At 46.0% G+C, this 17,055-nt stretch overlaps 1 protein-coding gene across 3 annotated transcripts in view; it reads right to left on the minus strand.

Moving 5' to 3' along the window:
• Positions 1-17,055, minus strand: part of ANK1 (ankyrin 1) — a 190,446-nt gene that overhangs the window by 14,962 nt on the left and 158,429 nt on the right. For all 3 annotated transcript variants that reach the window (XM_081129094.1, XM_081129096.1, XM_081129095.1), the window contains exons 36-38: positions 16,428-16,559; positions 15,576-15,722; positions 2,567-3,125 (exon numbers count right to left, since the gene is read on the minus strand). In XM_081129094.1, the coding sequence (XP_080985220.1) occupies positions 2,567-3,125; positions 15,576-15,722; positions 16,428-16,559 (838 nt within the window). The remainder of the gene's footprint in view (positions 1-2,566; positions 3,126-15,575; positions 15,723-16,427; positions 16,560-17,055) is intronic.

The following is a 17,055-nucleotide window of genomic DNA, read 5'->3' on the forward strand; positions in this document are numbered from 1 at the left end:
CTCCTAATTTCCCTGACTTCTGAACACTGGAACACCCTAGGGCTCAATTCTCAGACCTCAGCTATATCTACCTCCACTTCCTAAGGGCCATGGTTCAGGCCATGGCTTCACACCCCATCCACACGCCGCTCATGCCCGGGTGCATGTCTCCAGCACTTCTTCCTTGAACTGCAGGTGCATAACGGCCTCCTCAACATCTCTCCTCTCGATTCCTCACAGGCATCTCGCCGACAGCACGGTCAAATCCACTTACAATCTTCTCCCCAACCTGTCCTGCCCGGTCTTCCCCGCTGTGGTAAATGGCACCTTTATCCTTTCCGTTGTCAGGTCAAGGATGCCAGTGAGCTCTTGGACGCCTCTGTCTCTCACACTCCTCCTCTTATTTGTAAGCAAAGCCTTTCGGTTCAACTTTCAAAATATATCCCCAACACAACCACTCTCGCCACCACTACAGCTACCACCTTGGTCCACATCACTGCCAACGCTGGCCTCCTAGCTCATCTCCCTGCTTCTGTCCCCGCCATGTCAGGCTACTCTCAAGGCATCTGTGAGGCCATCTCACTCCTCTGCTCAGAACCCTCCACGGGCCCCAATTCCTCCCCATAAATGCCCAAGTCTTCCTATGAGCCCCAAGGCCTGATATGGCTGGCCTCGTTATCTCCCTGATCATCTCCTCGATCATTTTGCTGTAGGCACAGTGACCTCCTCACTGTCCCTTGACTGTGCCATGCATGCTCTACTTCAAGGCCTCAGCACTAACTGGGCCTTCAGCTAGATGTCTCCCCTCAGGTATTCGCACAGCTCCCCGCCTAAATTCTTTAAGCCTTTATTCCAACGTCCCTCTCCCAGGCTTCCCTGGCTACTCTATAATTTCAACACCCCTCTCCACACACACCCCTTCTGCTCCCGTTCCTTGCTCTATTTTTCTTTTTATCACTTATTATCTAGCATTTATCTTTTAATTACTTTTAATTGTATTTACTTTATTTTGTTTACTGACAGTTTCCCCACTAAAATATAAACTTCTTACAGATAGAGACTTTTTGTCTCCTTTGTCCAGTGCCGTACTCCCAGTACCTAGGCACTTTTTATCAGTGTCTGGCACATAGTAGGCACTCAATACGTATTGCTGAATGATTGAATAAAATTGGTCCATCCCCATTGGAAGGCTGACCATGGTCACAGAGCCAAACCATAACATCCTGAGGCCCAGCACCCAGGCCTTCTGTTCCCATCTAGTGACCCTGCTGTCTAGTGACCCTGCTGTCCCAATGGTGCAGAAGCCAGCACACAGGTAAGTATTCAATCAACGCTTGTTGAATGGATGCCCTTCACGGTTGTTGGAAGATGATCTCTCTCAAAGGAAAGCCAGTATTTCACTTTGAATCCTCACAGGCTCAGTCTGTCCAATTCTTCCCCTACTCAAAGGATTCGTTTGGGAACCAAATAAGTCATTGCTGTCTCATCTTATAAATGACCTTCCTTTCCCTCGTCCTACGGTATATGGGCCACACTGAGTGGACCCTGGGGAACAGCCGATTGGCCCAGGCTTCTGAGTGGAGCAATATGGGTGGGAAGAGGAAATAAGAACAGGTTTCCCACGGCCTGGCTAGGCCTGAGCTCCTTGGGTGGCCGCAGCCTTCTGGGAGGACAGAAACTGTGTCCTTGCCTTAGGAAAAAGTGAGGAAGCACAGCGACATGAAAGAAAGAGTTACTGTCACTTGTTTTTTGTGCCACCCAGTCCAGGAAGGTCAAAGCAATACGCGCCATGTGTGAGTCTCCCCCCGCTCTCTCACCCCAAGCCCTCACACTCGGCGCAGCACGGGGACTGTGGTATCCACGGCATGGCTGAGAGTTGGGCCATGGCCCGAGGGCTCTCAGGGTCTCAGAGGTGCAAAAAGTCCTTCTGCCTAAACCGCCACCGATGTTTCCCTGCTACTGGCACAGAACCAGGCCTTTTAGCCAAGGGAGCTTGGTGAGGAGTCACCCATAAGAACAACCATCTCTTAACAGCCGAAAGCTCTGTCCTGCCCCAGATAAACCACCAGCCTCACTCTTTCTAGGGGTAAAGTAGAAAGGGCACCATTATCAGCTCTGTCACACGCAGGCTGTGTGACCGCACAAATGACTTCCCAGGCCCTGGTGCTTACAGGTTTCTAAATATGGTCATCAACGATAAGCACACAACAGCGATAGAGGCCAGAACACCTAGCCCCAGCTGCACGCCAGAGACGTGGTTCCTCTAAGCCTTATAATCTCTCTCCTAAGTGTGCTCCCCCCTGTCCCAACACCCTAAGCCTCTCTCCTGCTGACCACGCTGTCTTGGGGAGGGGCTGGCCTTTGCAGATCATAGCTCCATTCTTACAGGACAGAGGCCCGAGTGAGCGCTGGGCAGCTGCAGAGGCAAGCTGGCGCCTACTGAATGGATTTGTCCCAGGATGTTTAGAACACAGAGTCAGGGTCGGTAGCAGCACCTAAGAATTCCCTCCGCACTCACTGCCAGGTTCAATCTCACCAGGAAACCCAGGAAGAAGAAAGGCATCCCACCACGCAGCCCAGCCCTTACCTGTCCTGGCTGGTCTCCATCACCCGACTCACAGTGGGGGACTCTGTGATGCGGGCTTGCACCCTCTGCTGGCCTGAAACAAGAGACACTTCATTCTCTGAGTCCTGCCCTGCACCTGTCGAGTCCTCCTGCCTCTTATGACCTGGCAGCTTCTCTTCTGACCTCTGACCTTCCTCCTGGTCAAGCAAATCGACAAGGCCATTTGTGGCATCTGAATCCACTGTGTCATCCTCCACAAGGTCCTGAGAGCCCAGCGTGGGGCCCTGGGGTCCCTCGGAGAGCGCCCCCTCCAGCTTCCACTCGTGGCCAGTGGCATCAGAGTCCTCGGCCTTGCTGCACTCCAGAGAGGAGTCCTCAGCAGTGACCAGAGAGGGTGTGAGGCCCGCGGACCACACCTGCATGTCAGACATCTCCAGCATGGCGTCATGCTCCGTGGCCGCCAAGGGGATGGCGTCCATGACGGCCACCTCGTTCCAGTACTGGTCTGCACGCAGCGGAGAGGGAAGCGCGTAGTGCAAGGAGGCAGGGGACAGCAGCTCGTCCTGCAGCGAGGAGTAACCTGGATGGGCAGACAGAGGGCAACATGCTCCAGAAGCGATTTTTGTCACACACACTTACGTGCAAGTCCACGCACACACACACGCACACACGGCCACGGCCACGGCCACAGATAGGCATGCACATTCCGGGCGAGGGGCTTTCCAAGCTCAGACTTCATTGCTCAGGCCTTGTGGCTGCTGCCCAGGGGACCTGGGCAAGAGAAGCAAGGCTCTAGATTGGGTGGGGGACAGCCAGGGAGAAGGGTGAAGAGGAGGGCGTCTTTGCTGGATGGCAAAGAGAAGAGAACGGAATTCTCTTCCAGTCCAGAACACTAGATCAAGAAGCCTTGATCCAAAGGACTTGTGGTCCAGTCTGTCCCCAGTTGAGGAAAACCCACTTCTCCATGGCTGGGCAGAAAGAAATGTTATTCTTTCTTTGCTCAAAACTTCCCTTTAGCACAGTCCTTCGAGCATCTGTCAGGAATGTACCTTAAAGGGAGGGAACAGCCCACCCAGACCCAGGGTCAGTAACCAAGCTGCCTTGGAGGGGTCACACTGAACACCCACAGACCTTGGCGCAGTGGTCAAATGGGAAACCATTTGGTTTGGGATGAAATAACTTTTCCTCAAGTTGCAAATTGATTTTAGAAACCTGAATGACCTCAAGAGGCACAAGTGAGGGCTCTAAGGGTTCCAAAAAGGGTTCCAGGTCAGAGGTTACCAGAGGGCACCAGGCACGTTGGCCACCACCTCAGTACTTTGCCCTGAAGCAACTCGCCCGCAGTGCCTGAGCTTCGTGCCAGCTCCCAGTCAGCAGTGAGCAGCGGGATCGGGGCCAGCCGGCTCAGGACGCTGCGCATGGCCTCCTGGTCAGCACAGCCTGTTCTCACATCTGTTCCTTCCTGACTGGCTCAGCCAGGAGTCCTTGCTAGTTTTCTGGTTGGCTCTGGTATTGGTTCCCTGACGTTCAGAAGTGAGTGGCATGTCCCTGAATGAGTGGCACTTGTAAGTGTATGAGGAACCAGTGTGCCAGCTGAATGGGCATTGCCCTGTCAGGTTGCTCCTCTGCTTTCCTCTAGCCAGGAGTGGGGGTCCCTGTGAAAAGGGGAAAGAGGGCTTCTGACTCCCCTTTGGAGCAAGTGCCAATCTATGGGTGGCAGAAGGGACTAGAAGACAAGATTCTCTATTTTGCTCAGCTTGTCTGGGGAACTAGGGAGCAGGTGTGCGCCTATAACCTCTGAAGACCCAGCAGAGCCAAAGAGTATGACTGGGGCACTGGATATGAGTGGGGCCACCCCTTTCAGAGTCTCTATCAACCTTCCTGTGTCCAGAGAGGCCCCAACCCAGTGTCCGGGCTCCTCATTCTGCCATACACCCCCCCCCCCCTGTATGCAGCTCTTTCCTGGGCTTGGCCTTTCTTTAGCCAAATGGACCCTCCTCATTCCCAGCTCTGGGGCTCAGCTTCTGCTGCCCCGTCTCTTCTCCACTTTTGACAGTACCATCCCCAGCTATCCTTATTCACTTGGTCAACCAAAATATTAACTGAGGCCCAATTACATGCCTCATACCATGCTAAATGGCTGGGGATTTCAAACACACAACACACACAAACAGGACAGGTTCTCTGTCTTTTTTCATGATGTTTTCCCAACAAAGTGCATTGACGTTGATTTCCCCCATCTTTGAACCTGTCCTGTGTTCTCCACTAAGCTGCTCATGAACTATATACTCTTGGAGGGCAGGGATGGTGTCTACCTTTTGCTCCCACTTTCTTAGAACTGAGCGTGAATTCATTGGCCCCAATGACTACTGCAGAGCTCTCCAGGCGTGTGAGGAGCAAGAACAGGTGACCTCATCATATTTAGCAAGATCACAATCACTAATATTTACATAAGTTTCAATGAGCCAAGAACCACGCTATGTGATTGACATACATCTTCTCTTAATCTTCCCAGGAGAGTTTTCTTCCTGACTGATCTCTATAAGTCTATGTGGTTCCAGGTCCCAAAATCAGAAGGAGGGAGAGGCCATGAGGTGGTGGGGTGACTGGCAGGTAGGGCTGTGCAGTGGCAGAGACTAAGGGGATCCCCTTCCAGGTGTGACCAAACTAGGAACAAAGAGGTGGGAGAGTAGGAAAAATGGTGGGTCAAATCTTACCATGATATGAACGCCATGTCATTGTATGTGAAACTGTGACCTAAGGAATTGGGAAACCAGGGACAATGGTTTCAGACCCTCCAAAGAAATCTCTCCAGATATACACAAGCAGGACATTTTAGAGTCAGGTGATTATTTTTCTTCTTGTTATTTTGAAAGCATTATTGTATTCTTTCCATTACTAATTGAGCATCTATTTTGTATAAAACATATCTAACATGTTATTTTAAATTATTATCACAACAACCCTACAAGGAAAGTAGTATCATTCCCACTTTATAGATTAGGAAACTAGAGGTTCAGCAACTTGCTTAAGGCATAGTCAGAGTGGTCTTTTCACTAGAATCTGCCATTAATATCTTTTCAAAATAGCTTTATTGAGGAATAGTTGACATAAAATAGTTGACATACAGGGTGGGGCAAAAGTAGGCTTACAATTGTTCATATGGAAAAAGACATGCAGGTTATGATTATTACAATAGCTTTATTAACTCTGTGTTTTTTGTACTCACAACTGTAAACCTACTTTTGTCCCACCCTGTATTTAAAGTAGATAATTTAATAGGTTCTGACATAGGTTTACACCCATGAAACCATCACTACAGTGAAGAGAGGGACATTCATCATCCCTGAAAGATTTCCTCAAGCTTCTTTGTAATCTTTCCTTTCGCCACCCTATGTCCAGGTAACCACGGATCTGCTTTCTGTCACTATACATTAGTTTGCATTTCCTTGAATTTTATATAAATGGAGTCATACAGTCTGCACTTTTTTTGTCTGGCTTCTTTCACTCAGCTTAATTAGTTGGGAATCATCCATATTTTTGCATAAATTGATGAGTTTTGCATTTTTATTGCTGAGCTGTACTCCACTGGATGAATAAACTACAGTCTGTTTATCCATTTACCTGCTAATGGACGTGTGGGGTTTCCAATATGGGGCTATTACAAATGAAGTTGCTTGACTGTGTGGACATACACTTTCTTTTCTTTGTGGAAATACCTAGGAGTAGAATGGCTGGATTATATGGTAGGTATATGTTCAACTTTTCAAGAAACAACCAAAGTGTTTTCCAAAGTGGTTGTCCCATTCCTTCTACATTCCCACCAGCAGCGCATGAGAGTCCCAGTTTCTCCAAATCCTCGTCAGCACCTGGGACAGGCAGTCTTTTCCACTTTATTCTTATGTGGTATCTCCTTGTAGCTTCAATTTGTATTTCCCTAGTGACTAATGATGTTGAGCATCTTTTCATGCACTTATTTGCCACCTGAGCATCTTATGGGTTAAGTGTCTGTTCAAATCTTTTGCCCATTCTAAAACCTGGGTTGTTTGTTTTCTTATTACTGAGTTTTGAGAGTTCTTTATATATTCTGAGTACAAGTCCTATATCAGATTTGCCAATATTTTCTCCCAATCTATGGCTTGTCTTTTCATTTTCTTCACAGTGTATTTTGAAGAGTAGAGGTTTTGATGAAGTTCAAATGATCAATTTGTTATTTTATGGATTGTGCTTTTGGTGTTATATCTAAGGTATCTTTACCTTACCCAAGATCTCTAAGGTTTTCTTCTAGAAGTTTGATAGTTGTATGTTTACTTCTATAAGTTTTTATATTAGGTTTTAGGCTTAATTTATAATCCATTTTGAGTTAATTTTGTATACGGTGCAAAGTATGAATCCAAGTCCATTTTTGCACATGGATATCCAATTGTTCCAGTACCACTCCTTGTAAACATTGTCCTTTCTCCACTGAATTGCCTTTGAGCCTTTGTTGAAAATCAGTTGATCATACATATGTGGTTCTATTTCTGGGCTCTATTCTGTTCCACTGATTTATCTATCTTTATAACAATATTGCACCACACTGTATTGATTACAATAGCTTTGCAATAAATCTTGAAGTCAGGTAGTGTGAGTCCTCCCACTTTGTTCATTTTCTAGGTCCTTTTCATGTGAATATTAGAACTTTGTCAATTTCTACAAAAAAAGCATACTCGGATCTTGATTGAGATTGCATCAAATATATAGATAATTTAGGGAAAACTGACAACAATATCAAGTCCTCTGACCTATCAACAAGGCATATCTCTACCTTTATTTAGGTCTTTAATTCATCTCAGAAATGTTTTATAGTTTTCAATGTGTAAGTCTTTCACATCTTTCATCAGATATATCTCCAAGCATTTCATTTTTTTTCAAGGCTATTGTAAATGGTATTTTTTTTATAATTTCAATTCATAATTGTTCATTGATGGTATATAAATTCAATTGATTTTTATAGATTGAAACTGTATCTTGCAACCTTATTGAAATTATTTATTAATCACTTTTGTAGACTCCACTGGATTTTTAATACATGAGATCTTGTTGCCTCTAAATAAACAGTTTACGTCTTCCTTTTCAATGTGATTGCCCTTTATTTCCCTTACTTGCCCTACTGTACTGGCCAGCAGCCCTAATACAATGTTGAACAGCAGTAGTGAGAGTAGATATCACTGTCTTGTAACTGAACTTAGAGGGAAAGTATTCAGTCTTTCACCATAAAGTGTAATGTTAACTTTAGGGTTTTTTGTAGATGCCCTTTATCAGGCTGAATAAATTCCTTTCTATTCCTACTTTGCTGAGAGGTTATTTTTTTAAAAATCAGAAATGGATGTTGGATTTGCCAAATACTTTTTCCGCATTTATTGTGATGATCATATGGTTTTTCTTTTTTACTTTGTTAACGTGATGAATTATGTTGCTTTATTACATGATCTCCATTCTTTTAAAGTTGTTAAGGTGTGTTTTATAGCCCAGAATGTGGTTTATCTTGGTAAATGCTCCATGTAAGCTTGAGAAGAATGTGTATTCTGCTGTTGTTGGGTTAAGTAGTCTTTAGAGGCCACTTATATCTAGTTGACTGATGGTGGTGTTGAGTTCAACTATGTCCTGATTTTCTGTCTGCAGGATCTATCTGTTTCTGATAGAACGGTGCTGAAATCTCCAACTATGATAGTGGATTCATCTATTTCCCTTCGCAGTTCTCTCAGTTTTTGTCTTGAGTAGCTTGATGCTCTCTTTTGAGGTGCATACACATTAAGGATTATTTTGTCTTCTAGGAATAACTGACCTCTTTACTGTTATGTAATGACCATCTTTATCCCTAATTTTATTTGCTTTGATGTCTGCTCTGTCTGAAACAAATATAACTATTCCTCTTTTCTTTTGATTAGTGTTAGCATGGTATATTTTCCTCCAACCATTCACTTTTAACCTGCATGTGTCTTTATATTTAAAGTGGGTTGCATGTAGATAACATATAATTGGGTTGTGTTTCTTGATCCACTCTGACAATCTCTACCTTTTAATTGATGCATTTAGACCATTGACATTCAAGTGATTATTAATATAGCTGTATTAATATCTACCATATTTATTACAGTTTTCTGCCTTTTAATTGAGCATTTTATATGATTCCATTTTCCCCCCTTTCTTAGCATACTGTTTCTCCTTCAATTTTTCAGGATACAGAATTCTAGGTTGCTGGTTTTTTCTTTTAACACTTTAAATATTTCACTTTACTTTCTTCTTCTTTTAAAAACTTATCTTTATTGTTCAAAGTATTACAGATGTTCCCCTTTTCCCCCCATTGACTCCCTCCTCCCCATTCCCACCCCCTCCTCAGGCCTTCATCACACTATTGTTTGTTCTACATATATGCACATAAATTCTTTGGTTAATCTCTTCCCCCTTCCCCTCCCCTCTGAGATTCGTTAGTTTGCTGCATGCTTCTATATCTCTGGGTCTATTTTGTTCGTCAGTTTATTTTGTTCATTAGATTCCACATATAAGTGAGATCATATGATATTTGTCTTTCTCTGACTGGCTTATTTTGCTTAGCATATTACTCTCCAGGTCCCTCCATGTTGTCTCAAAAGGTAATAGATCCTTCTTCTGTATAGCTGCATAGTACTCCATGGTGTAAATGTGCCACAGCTTTTTTATCCACTCATCTACTGATGGGCACTTGGGCTGTTTCCAGATCTTAGATATTGTAAATAACGCTGCTATGAACATAGAGGTGCATGTATTCTTTTTGGTTGGTGTTTTGGGATTCTTAGGATATATTCCTAGAAGTGGGATCACTGGGTCAAAAGGCAGCTCCATTTTTAATTTTTTGAGAAAACTCCATTCTGTTTTCTATAGTGGCTGCACCAGTCTGCATCCCCACCAGCAGTGTACCGGGGTTCCTTTTTCTCCACACCCTCGCCAGCATGTGTTGTTTGTTGATTTACTGATGGGAGCCATTCTGGCGGGTGTGAGGCGATACCTCATTGTCATTTTAAGTTGCATCTCTCTGATGATCAGTGACATTGACTATTTTTTCATATGTCTCTTGGCCATCGGTATGTCCTCTCTGGAGAAGTGTCTATTCAAGTCCTTTGCCCATTTTTTAATTGGATTGTTTGTCTTCCTTTTGTTGAGTTGTATCGGCACTTTATATATTTTGGAAATTAACCCCTTATCAGATGTATCATTGGCAAATATGTTCTTGTTTTCGCGGCTTTTGAAAAGACGTCTAATTAGAAAATGATGTATTTATACTTTTCCTTTGCGCTGAGAGCTCTCTCACCCCCTTAACATTGCCTGCAGCACGGCTCTCCCAGTGGTGAGTCTTTCAGCTTTCGTATGTCTGGAAAAGTCTTTATTTGCCTTCAGTTTTTAAAGTTATTTTTGTCGGGTATAAAATTCTAGGTTACCTTAGAGATGTTCATCTTTAAAGGTGTGGTCTACTTAAAAATGTTGCTCCACTGTCTTCTCACTTGTATTGTTTCCAACGAGAAATCTGATATCCTTATCTTTGGTCCTTTGTACATGCTGTTTATTTATTTATTTTGTCTGCTTTTAAGACTTTCTCTATCACTGTTTTCGACTAGTTTGTTTAAAATATGCCTGGCATAGTTGTTTTCATGTTTCTTGTGCATGTGGTTCATTGAACAATTTAGATCTGTGTATAGTTTTCATCAAATTTGGAAAAATTTCAGCCATTATTTCTTTAAATACTTTTCCACTCTGTTCTCTGTTGCGAACTCTAATTTCACAAATATCAGGTCACTTGATATTGTCACATAGTTCGGTGACATTTTTTAAAATTTTCTTTTTTTTTCTGTGTTCCATTTTGGAGAATTTCTATTACTATGTAGTCACATCCACTTATCTTTTCTTCTGTAAGGTCTAATGTCTAATCTTATCCAGTGTATTTTTAACCCTACATATTATAGTTTTATCTCTAGAAGATTGGTTAGGGTCTTTTAAAAATATCCTCCATGTCTCTAGACTTTTTGAACATCTGAAATATAGTTATAATAACTATTTCAGCATTCTTGTCTGCTAATTCTGGCATCTGTCAGTTTTGGGTCAGTTTCAATTGATTGATTTTTCTCCTCATTAAGGGTCATGCTTTCCTGCCTCTTTGTATGTCTGCTAATCTTTAATTGGATGTCAGACATTGTGAATTTTTTCTTGTTTGGTGCTTGATATTTGTATTCTTGAGCTCTGTTTTGTCACGCAGTTAGGTTACTTGGAAATAGTTTGATCCTTTTGAAGTTTACTTTTAAGGTTGGTTGGGCAGGCCTGGAGCATTGCTCAACCTAGGGCCACTTATTCTCCATTTCTGAGATAGAACCTTTCTTTGTTCCCTATGCAATGCCTGTGAGAGATCAGTCTCACTGCTGGGAATAGCTGATTATACTGAACCAAAACTTGCAGGGGAGCCTCTGCAGATCTCCAGAGTTCTCTGTCCATGCAGCTGTCCCTTCCCTGGTAATCTATCTAGGGACTTCTAGCTGTCCCAGTCTCCCTGGACTCTCAGTAATTTCTCTTCAATCCAAGGAGTCCTCCTGGATATTTTTCCCCTATTCCATGACCTAGAAACTAGCGACAGGGTTCACTTTATGTATATCCATGTCTCATGGATCACTGTCCTTTGTTGCCAGATGTCCAATGTCTTGAAAACTTTTGTTTCATATATTTTGCCCATCTGGGGGCTGTTTTAAACAGGAGTATATATTAAGTACCTGGTACTTCATCTTGGCCAAAAGTGAAATGCATCTTAAACAGCCCCTCAGATATGGCCAGATGAATATTTTGTCACTCTTGGGAATCTCAGTAAGTCTTGGTAAGGACTGGGAGACAATAGCTCTACTGGTCACAGAACACCTGAGGTTCATTCCTGGGTATTCTTTGCTACTTTTTCACCTTGAAACTTCCACGGTGTTCACTTTAATGAAATTTCACTTAAGTGAAAATACGTCTGTGGAGAGAACTAATTCATGCACACTCTCTCGAGCCTTGTGTTTATCCCGGAGACCCTCCCCTGGTACCAGAACTTAGGGGCTGTGCCTCGCTGCTCCCTTTCAGTCTCCAGAGGACCCCACTGATTCACCCTCACCCTCACAAGCTTGGATCTGAGGCTGTAGGCAGCCAGACCCAGTGCTGGTGGGGATTACTATTAAGTCAGAGTAATGCTCTCTAAGGCCTGAGCACATCCTCATAGGGAACATCTCACAAGTGGGGACCAGACCATAATAAGGTCTGTTGAGTTCCCTACGTTGCATTTCAGAAGTATCTGTCCCTCTAGGAGTCTCATGTGACCCTGCCATACCTTAGTCACCAGTCTAGAGGCCTTTCCACTCTGGGCTTGCATGTTGGGAAATCAGGTAAAAGGTAACCATATATACTGCTTTGAGGCAGAGCACAGTCCAGTGGTCCCTCCCCAGGTGTCTTCTTATCTCAGGTTATCACACTGGGTCTCTGCCTATCCGGATGTAATGATTATCCTACTAATGTCAGTAGCAAGCTAGACAAGGAGTGGACAGACAACCTGACCTTGGACAGGAGCCACATTCAGTAGCTGTATTCATTAAAAGTTGAAAGAAATTAAACACATTTTATTTCTAAGTAGACATTAATATATGTTCAATTTATCAAACCAAATGGAACTGACAAGTGTGGGTGTGAGATGTCCACTTTTCCCTTTCATAGGAGAAATCTGTTTTATTTTTAGGAACATGCTATTTTTTCTGCTTTTAGACAATATTTTTTTCTACATGTTTATTACCCAACTCCCCTTCTGCTCTAGCCAGTCCAGGTGCAGATGGCAAGAGGAGCCAGGAAGGAAGGAAGGAAAACAGATCTCAAGTTTTTATTTCCCTGACACCACGGAGCACCTAATCCCTACCCTTAGTCCCCATGGCTTCATAAGGAGGCTCAGACAAGCAGAGAATCGAGGAAAAGCACAAAGGAGGCAAAGTACGGCTGTGACCATCAGTGCAGAGGCTGGGCCAGCCCCAGGACAAGCCATGACTGCTCCTGCCCAGGAGAAAGCCAGAGACTGCAGGAGGCTGCTGTCTCCTAACCTTCTACCTCTGACCCCTCCTGCTCCTTCTTTCCAGGCCAGAAGGGCAACCAGACGTGGGATGGTCTTCCTGGGACAGGGAAGAGGGCAGGAAAAACAAACAAAAGCCAATTCTGGTGCCCAGAAAGGCAGAAGGGACCACGCTGGGAGTCTGTTTCTGAGTGTCTGCTCAGGCCACAGAGGGGAGTGTGTGTGCAGGGCACACAGCCTGTGCCTCTCAGGGGACCTGCTGGAGGGGGGGTTCAGAAGGGGCTGATGAGGTTGGACAGAAAAGCCAGGAAGCACAGAAAATTCTCATTTGTGACTGTCTACAATCAACAAAGCAGTGAGACAGATCCTTTAAAAACTTAAGTTAGATCATGGTACTCTTTAGCTCTAGAGCCTCCCATAGCCCTCCATCTCACTCCAAGTAAAACCCAGATCCCGAGGATAGTCTGTAAAAGCTCGCTTCCTATGGCCCTCTGACCTCTCCTCCCATCCTTCCTTCCTCCCCCACTCTGCCCAGCCTCTCTGGCCCCTCACTGCTCTATGAACACATGAGGCACCCTGCTCAGGGCCACTGAATGTGTGTTTGTCTGGATGTTCCTTCCCCATGTTTCCATGGCTTGCTCTCTCGTCTTTTTCTAGTCTTTGTTCAAATGTTACCCACTCCCCCCATTTATTTATGCCTCCCCCAACCCCAGCACTCCCATCTCCCTTACTAGAATCTATTTTTTCCCACATCACTTATTGTAACCTGTTAGCACATTATATAATTCACTTACATATTAGGTTACTGTTTGACTCTCCAAACAAAGCAGCAAGGCAGAGTTTTGGAGGTTTTTGGGGGGAGGGGAGGTGTCTGTTTGAGAACTGATTTACCTTCCCTGCCTAGAAGAGCACCTGGCACTTGATAGGTGTTTGAAAAATATTTGCCAGATGAGCTGACCAACTGAAACAGAGACTTTTCCATGGGGCAGGGAGTCTCAGCCCACACAGGGATTTTAAGCTCTGTTCAGGTATCTGAGTCTCTCAGCCAGATGGGGGCTGTGAGGCTTACGGCCAATGTGAGGAGTTTGTAAATGCCTGGGTCAGTAACTCCTTTTTATAAAAAAATTTTATTGTGGTAAGAACGCTTAACAAGGGATCTACCCTATTAACAGATTTTTAATTGTTGTAATGCCTTGTTTATAGCCATGTAGTTCTGTGGGCTTGTAGTCCTGTAGGTACATAATTGGGGCAACAAAAACCCCCCAAAACTGGCTGATATGACTTCACTGGGGATGTTAAGAAACCCAACCAAGTGACGGGTTATTACATAGGTAAGAAGTGCTCTGTCAGTTGGATTTCCGGCGTTGGCAGCATTCCTCCACTGCCCTCCCTCCTTCCTCTGCGAAAGCCAGTGGGTCGGTCTACCTAGCAGCTCCGGCACTGCTCCAACCAGGGCCCCTGAGGAGCGTGCGGCTGGACTGCTGTCTTGGGGCCCTTTACGCTGGATGTGAGGAGTGAGCAGTGCACAGCGTGCAGCCTCCGCCGGGAGCCAGAGACAAGCCCCAGGCACGCACACACATGCCCTTGCGCACAGCCGTGAGACGGGGCTGGGGAGGGCCAGGGGTCCCCATGACATGCTGTGGAGGCTGCGGCTCCTGAACACCTGGCCGAGGAGGAGACAGTGGAGACAGGCAGTGGGAGGGAATGAGCGGACTTCAGGTCCAGATGAGGTCAGAGGCAGGAGAGAAAGGTGACAGGACATGATCAACAGAAGATGCGCCCTGCGCCCAGGGGCGCCAGATGGCATGTTTCAGGAGACATGACATGGAGAGAGACATGTGTGAGGAGCTCGGCATGAGCAAGCTCCACCTGGAAGAAGGAGGCCCTGTGCCCAGCCCAGCCTAGAACTTACCCACTCACGACCTATGCCCGGTGCTACAGGTGCCCACACAGGAGCACACGCGTGAGTGGCCGGGGATGACCATTAAACTAGGAGCTTGGGGAGCAGAAACAGTGCGACGCAGCTGTCCGGGGTGGCATTAGGCACCAGAGGAAGATAGTTCACAGAGTTAGAAACTGTTTTTCAGGATCTGTAAGGAATCTTAGGGATCTAACCCAACTTGCTGATGACTCAGCCGCACGTGGAGTCAGGAGGAAAGAGGGACTAGAACCCGGCCTCCTGGCTCTCACCACAGAGCAGGTTTCTGCTCTGTTTCTGTGCCCACTGGCTAGAGAGAGGGCAGATGAAGGGCTGGGAGGGGGGTCTCTGGCCCGCTCCTTCATGCGCTGGCTCCTTCCTCGGCTGCTGAAAGGAAAGTGGTCCTCAAGAGACAGCAGTGGGGATGCTGAGGGCAAAGGTCAACCCCTCCCCCAGGGGCTGGTCACATTGGGGGCTCCCGTGCCATGCTGAACCACATCAAAAAGAGTGAGGGGAAAGGGAGAGGTGAGAAAAAAGGGAGAGAGAGAGAAAAGGAGAGTCTGGACTCAAAGAAAAGTAACCTGCTTAGCCTCACAGAAAGGGCTGCAATAGGACTTTCAAAACATCAGACCTTGGGCCAGAAGCTCCAAGTCCTTTGCTCCTCAGTCACTGACTGTTTTACAAATGGGGGTGCTGAAGCCTAAGGAGCACCCATGCCTGGTGCAGAGCTACACAGAGCATTTTCTACTCATAGGGGCAGGAGTCTAGCAGCTCCCCAAACTCAAGCTGTTTCTACTGTGACACCAGGTCCCCCTGGCAGCCTGTCGCTCACAGGAGCATCAGGGAACCTCCTTGCAGAGAGGTGCAGGCCTGTCTCTCTCCCTCACCTCTTTTCTCACCACCACTGGGGAGGGAATTGTTGAGACAGACCTCCCACCCAAGGGAGAGATGGTTTCATGAAGAATCTCCTGCTGGAGGCTGGAAGGCCGGGCGTGGCTCAGCCCCAGCTCCTCACAGGAGACACTCACCATTCATCTGGGAGGGCGAGGAGGAGTAGTCCCGTTCCGTGTGCCGCCGGTCCGGTTTCAGGTTTCGGCTCTGTCTGCCAGAGCCTTCCAGCATGTTCACGATCTCACTCCGGTCAATGTTCCTCAGGGCGGTGTACAGGTTCTCCACTGCCGGGGAGAGGAAAAGAGGGCTTGTCGAGGGAATTCAGAATCAAAACCAATTGCCTCTTTGGAGAAGATGTTACCCTTCAACAGATCTTTTCCAATCCCTAACAGTGGCTGATTTCAAAGCATGGAAAGACTGTTGTCATCTAAGAAGAATGCTACAAGTAAAGGAGAGTGGGAATGCCTGGATTCTATCCTGTTGAAATCCTTGGTCCTTGCCAGGCTGACTTGAGATGCAAATGGAAACACTCAATTTCCAGTTAGTGTTTTTGACTATAGGAACCTGGTTGAGGAGGACCTGAAAAGAGTGAGACAAATCTTCCCTCCAGGCTGGGGAAAAAGATGATTGTGGGAGGGCAGGCTTTGCTCACCCATGCTCCATCCCGAGAGGATGGTCCTCATTTGTTTGAGAAATTCAATAGGAGGACACACACCCTACACATGTGCTGTTACCTAGGGGGCCTGGTGCGACACTTATCTTATTCTGAGGGTGGGGGTAAGGTGGAGGCCAAGGCTCTCTGGTACTCTCTTCTGGCAGGAGTACCTAGAAGACTCAGGTACTCCTGAGGTGTGTGTGTGTGAGAGTGCAAAACAGATTAGGTCCGAAGGCTAACATTGAGAATGGAATCTGAAGGAAGAGCTACTGTGGAGAAGACTAGGTCCTGGCACAGGCTTTGGAAAGAGGTGTCCTCGAGTAACGGTACTGACTCTTGGCGTTTGTGCCTTCGCGGATGACCCAGAGGTTCAACAAAGCTGCACTCTGCTCCAACAGCGAGTTGGGGTTTTCCACGCGAATCCTGTTGATGTCTTCCACGCTGAACTGCAGCTCCCGGGCCAGCTCTGCAAGCAAAGAACCAAGACCGGGTGTGTGAGCCGAGCCAGAGCTGGGCCCTGTGGGCTGGGGCATCTGGTGGGGGCACCTCTGGATTGGGTATCCTTCTTACCAGGAAATGACAAGTGAAATGCAGACACCTACGTTTTTGTATCCCCAGAAAATGGGGCCGGAGTAGGGGTGCTCAAGAAATAAGCATTGAATGAATGAACAAATGTCCTTTTTTCCTTTCATTACTTCAGGTATAAGAGGATGAGACAGCCTCTTAGCAAGGTCAGAGACTTATCCAAGGTCACAGAAGAAGCTGGTGCAGAGCCAGGAGCAGGGCCCCACTCCAGTGCTGTCTGTACTATACCAGGAGGTCACTTACATTCTACCAAGAAGCAATCAGAATGGAAATGCATTTCTGTATTTACATTTCTTCAGGGAAAGGCATTATTTACATTATAAATGAAAATACAAGTTCCCATGTAAATGCAAGGCAATAACACAGAATGTTCGCTT

Source organism: Miniopterus schreibersii (assembly GCF_964146895.1).
Source record: "Miniopterus schreibersii genome assembly, chromosome: 2".
Classification (NCBI taxonomy): domain Eukaryota; kingdom Metazoa; phylum Chordata; class Mammalia; order Chiroptera; family Miniopteridae; genus Miniopterus; species Miniopterus schreibersii.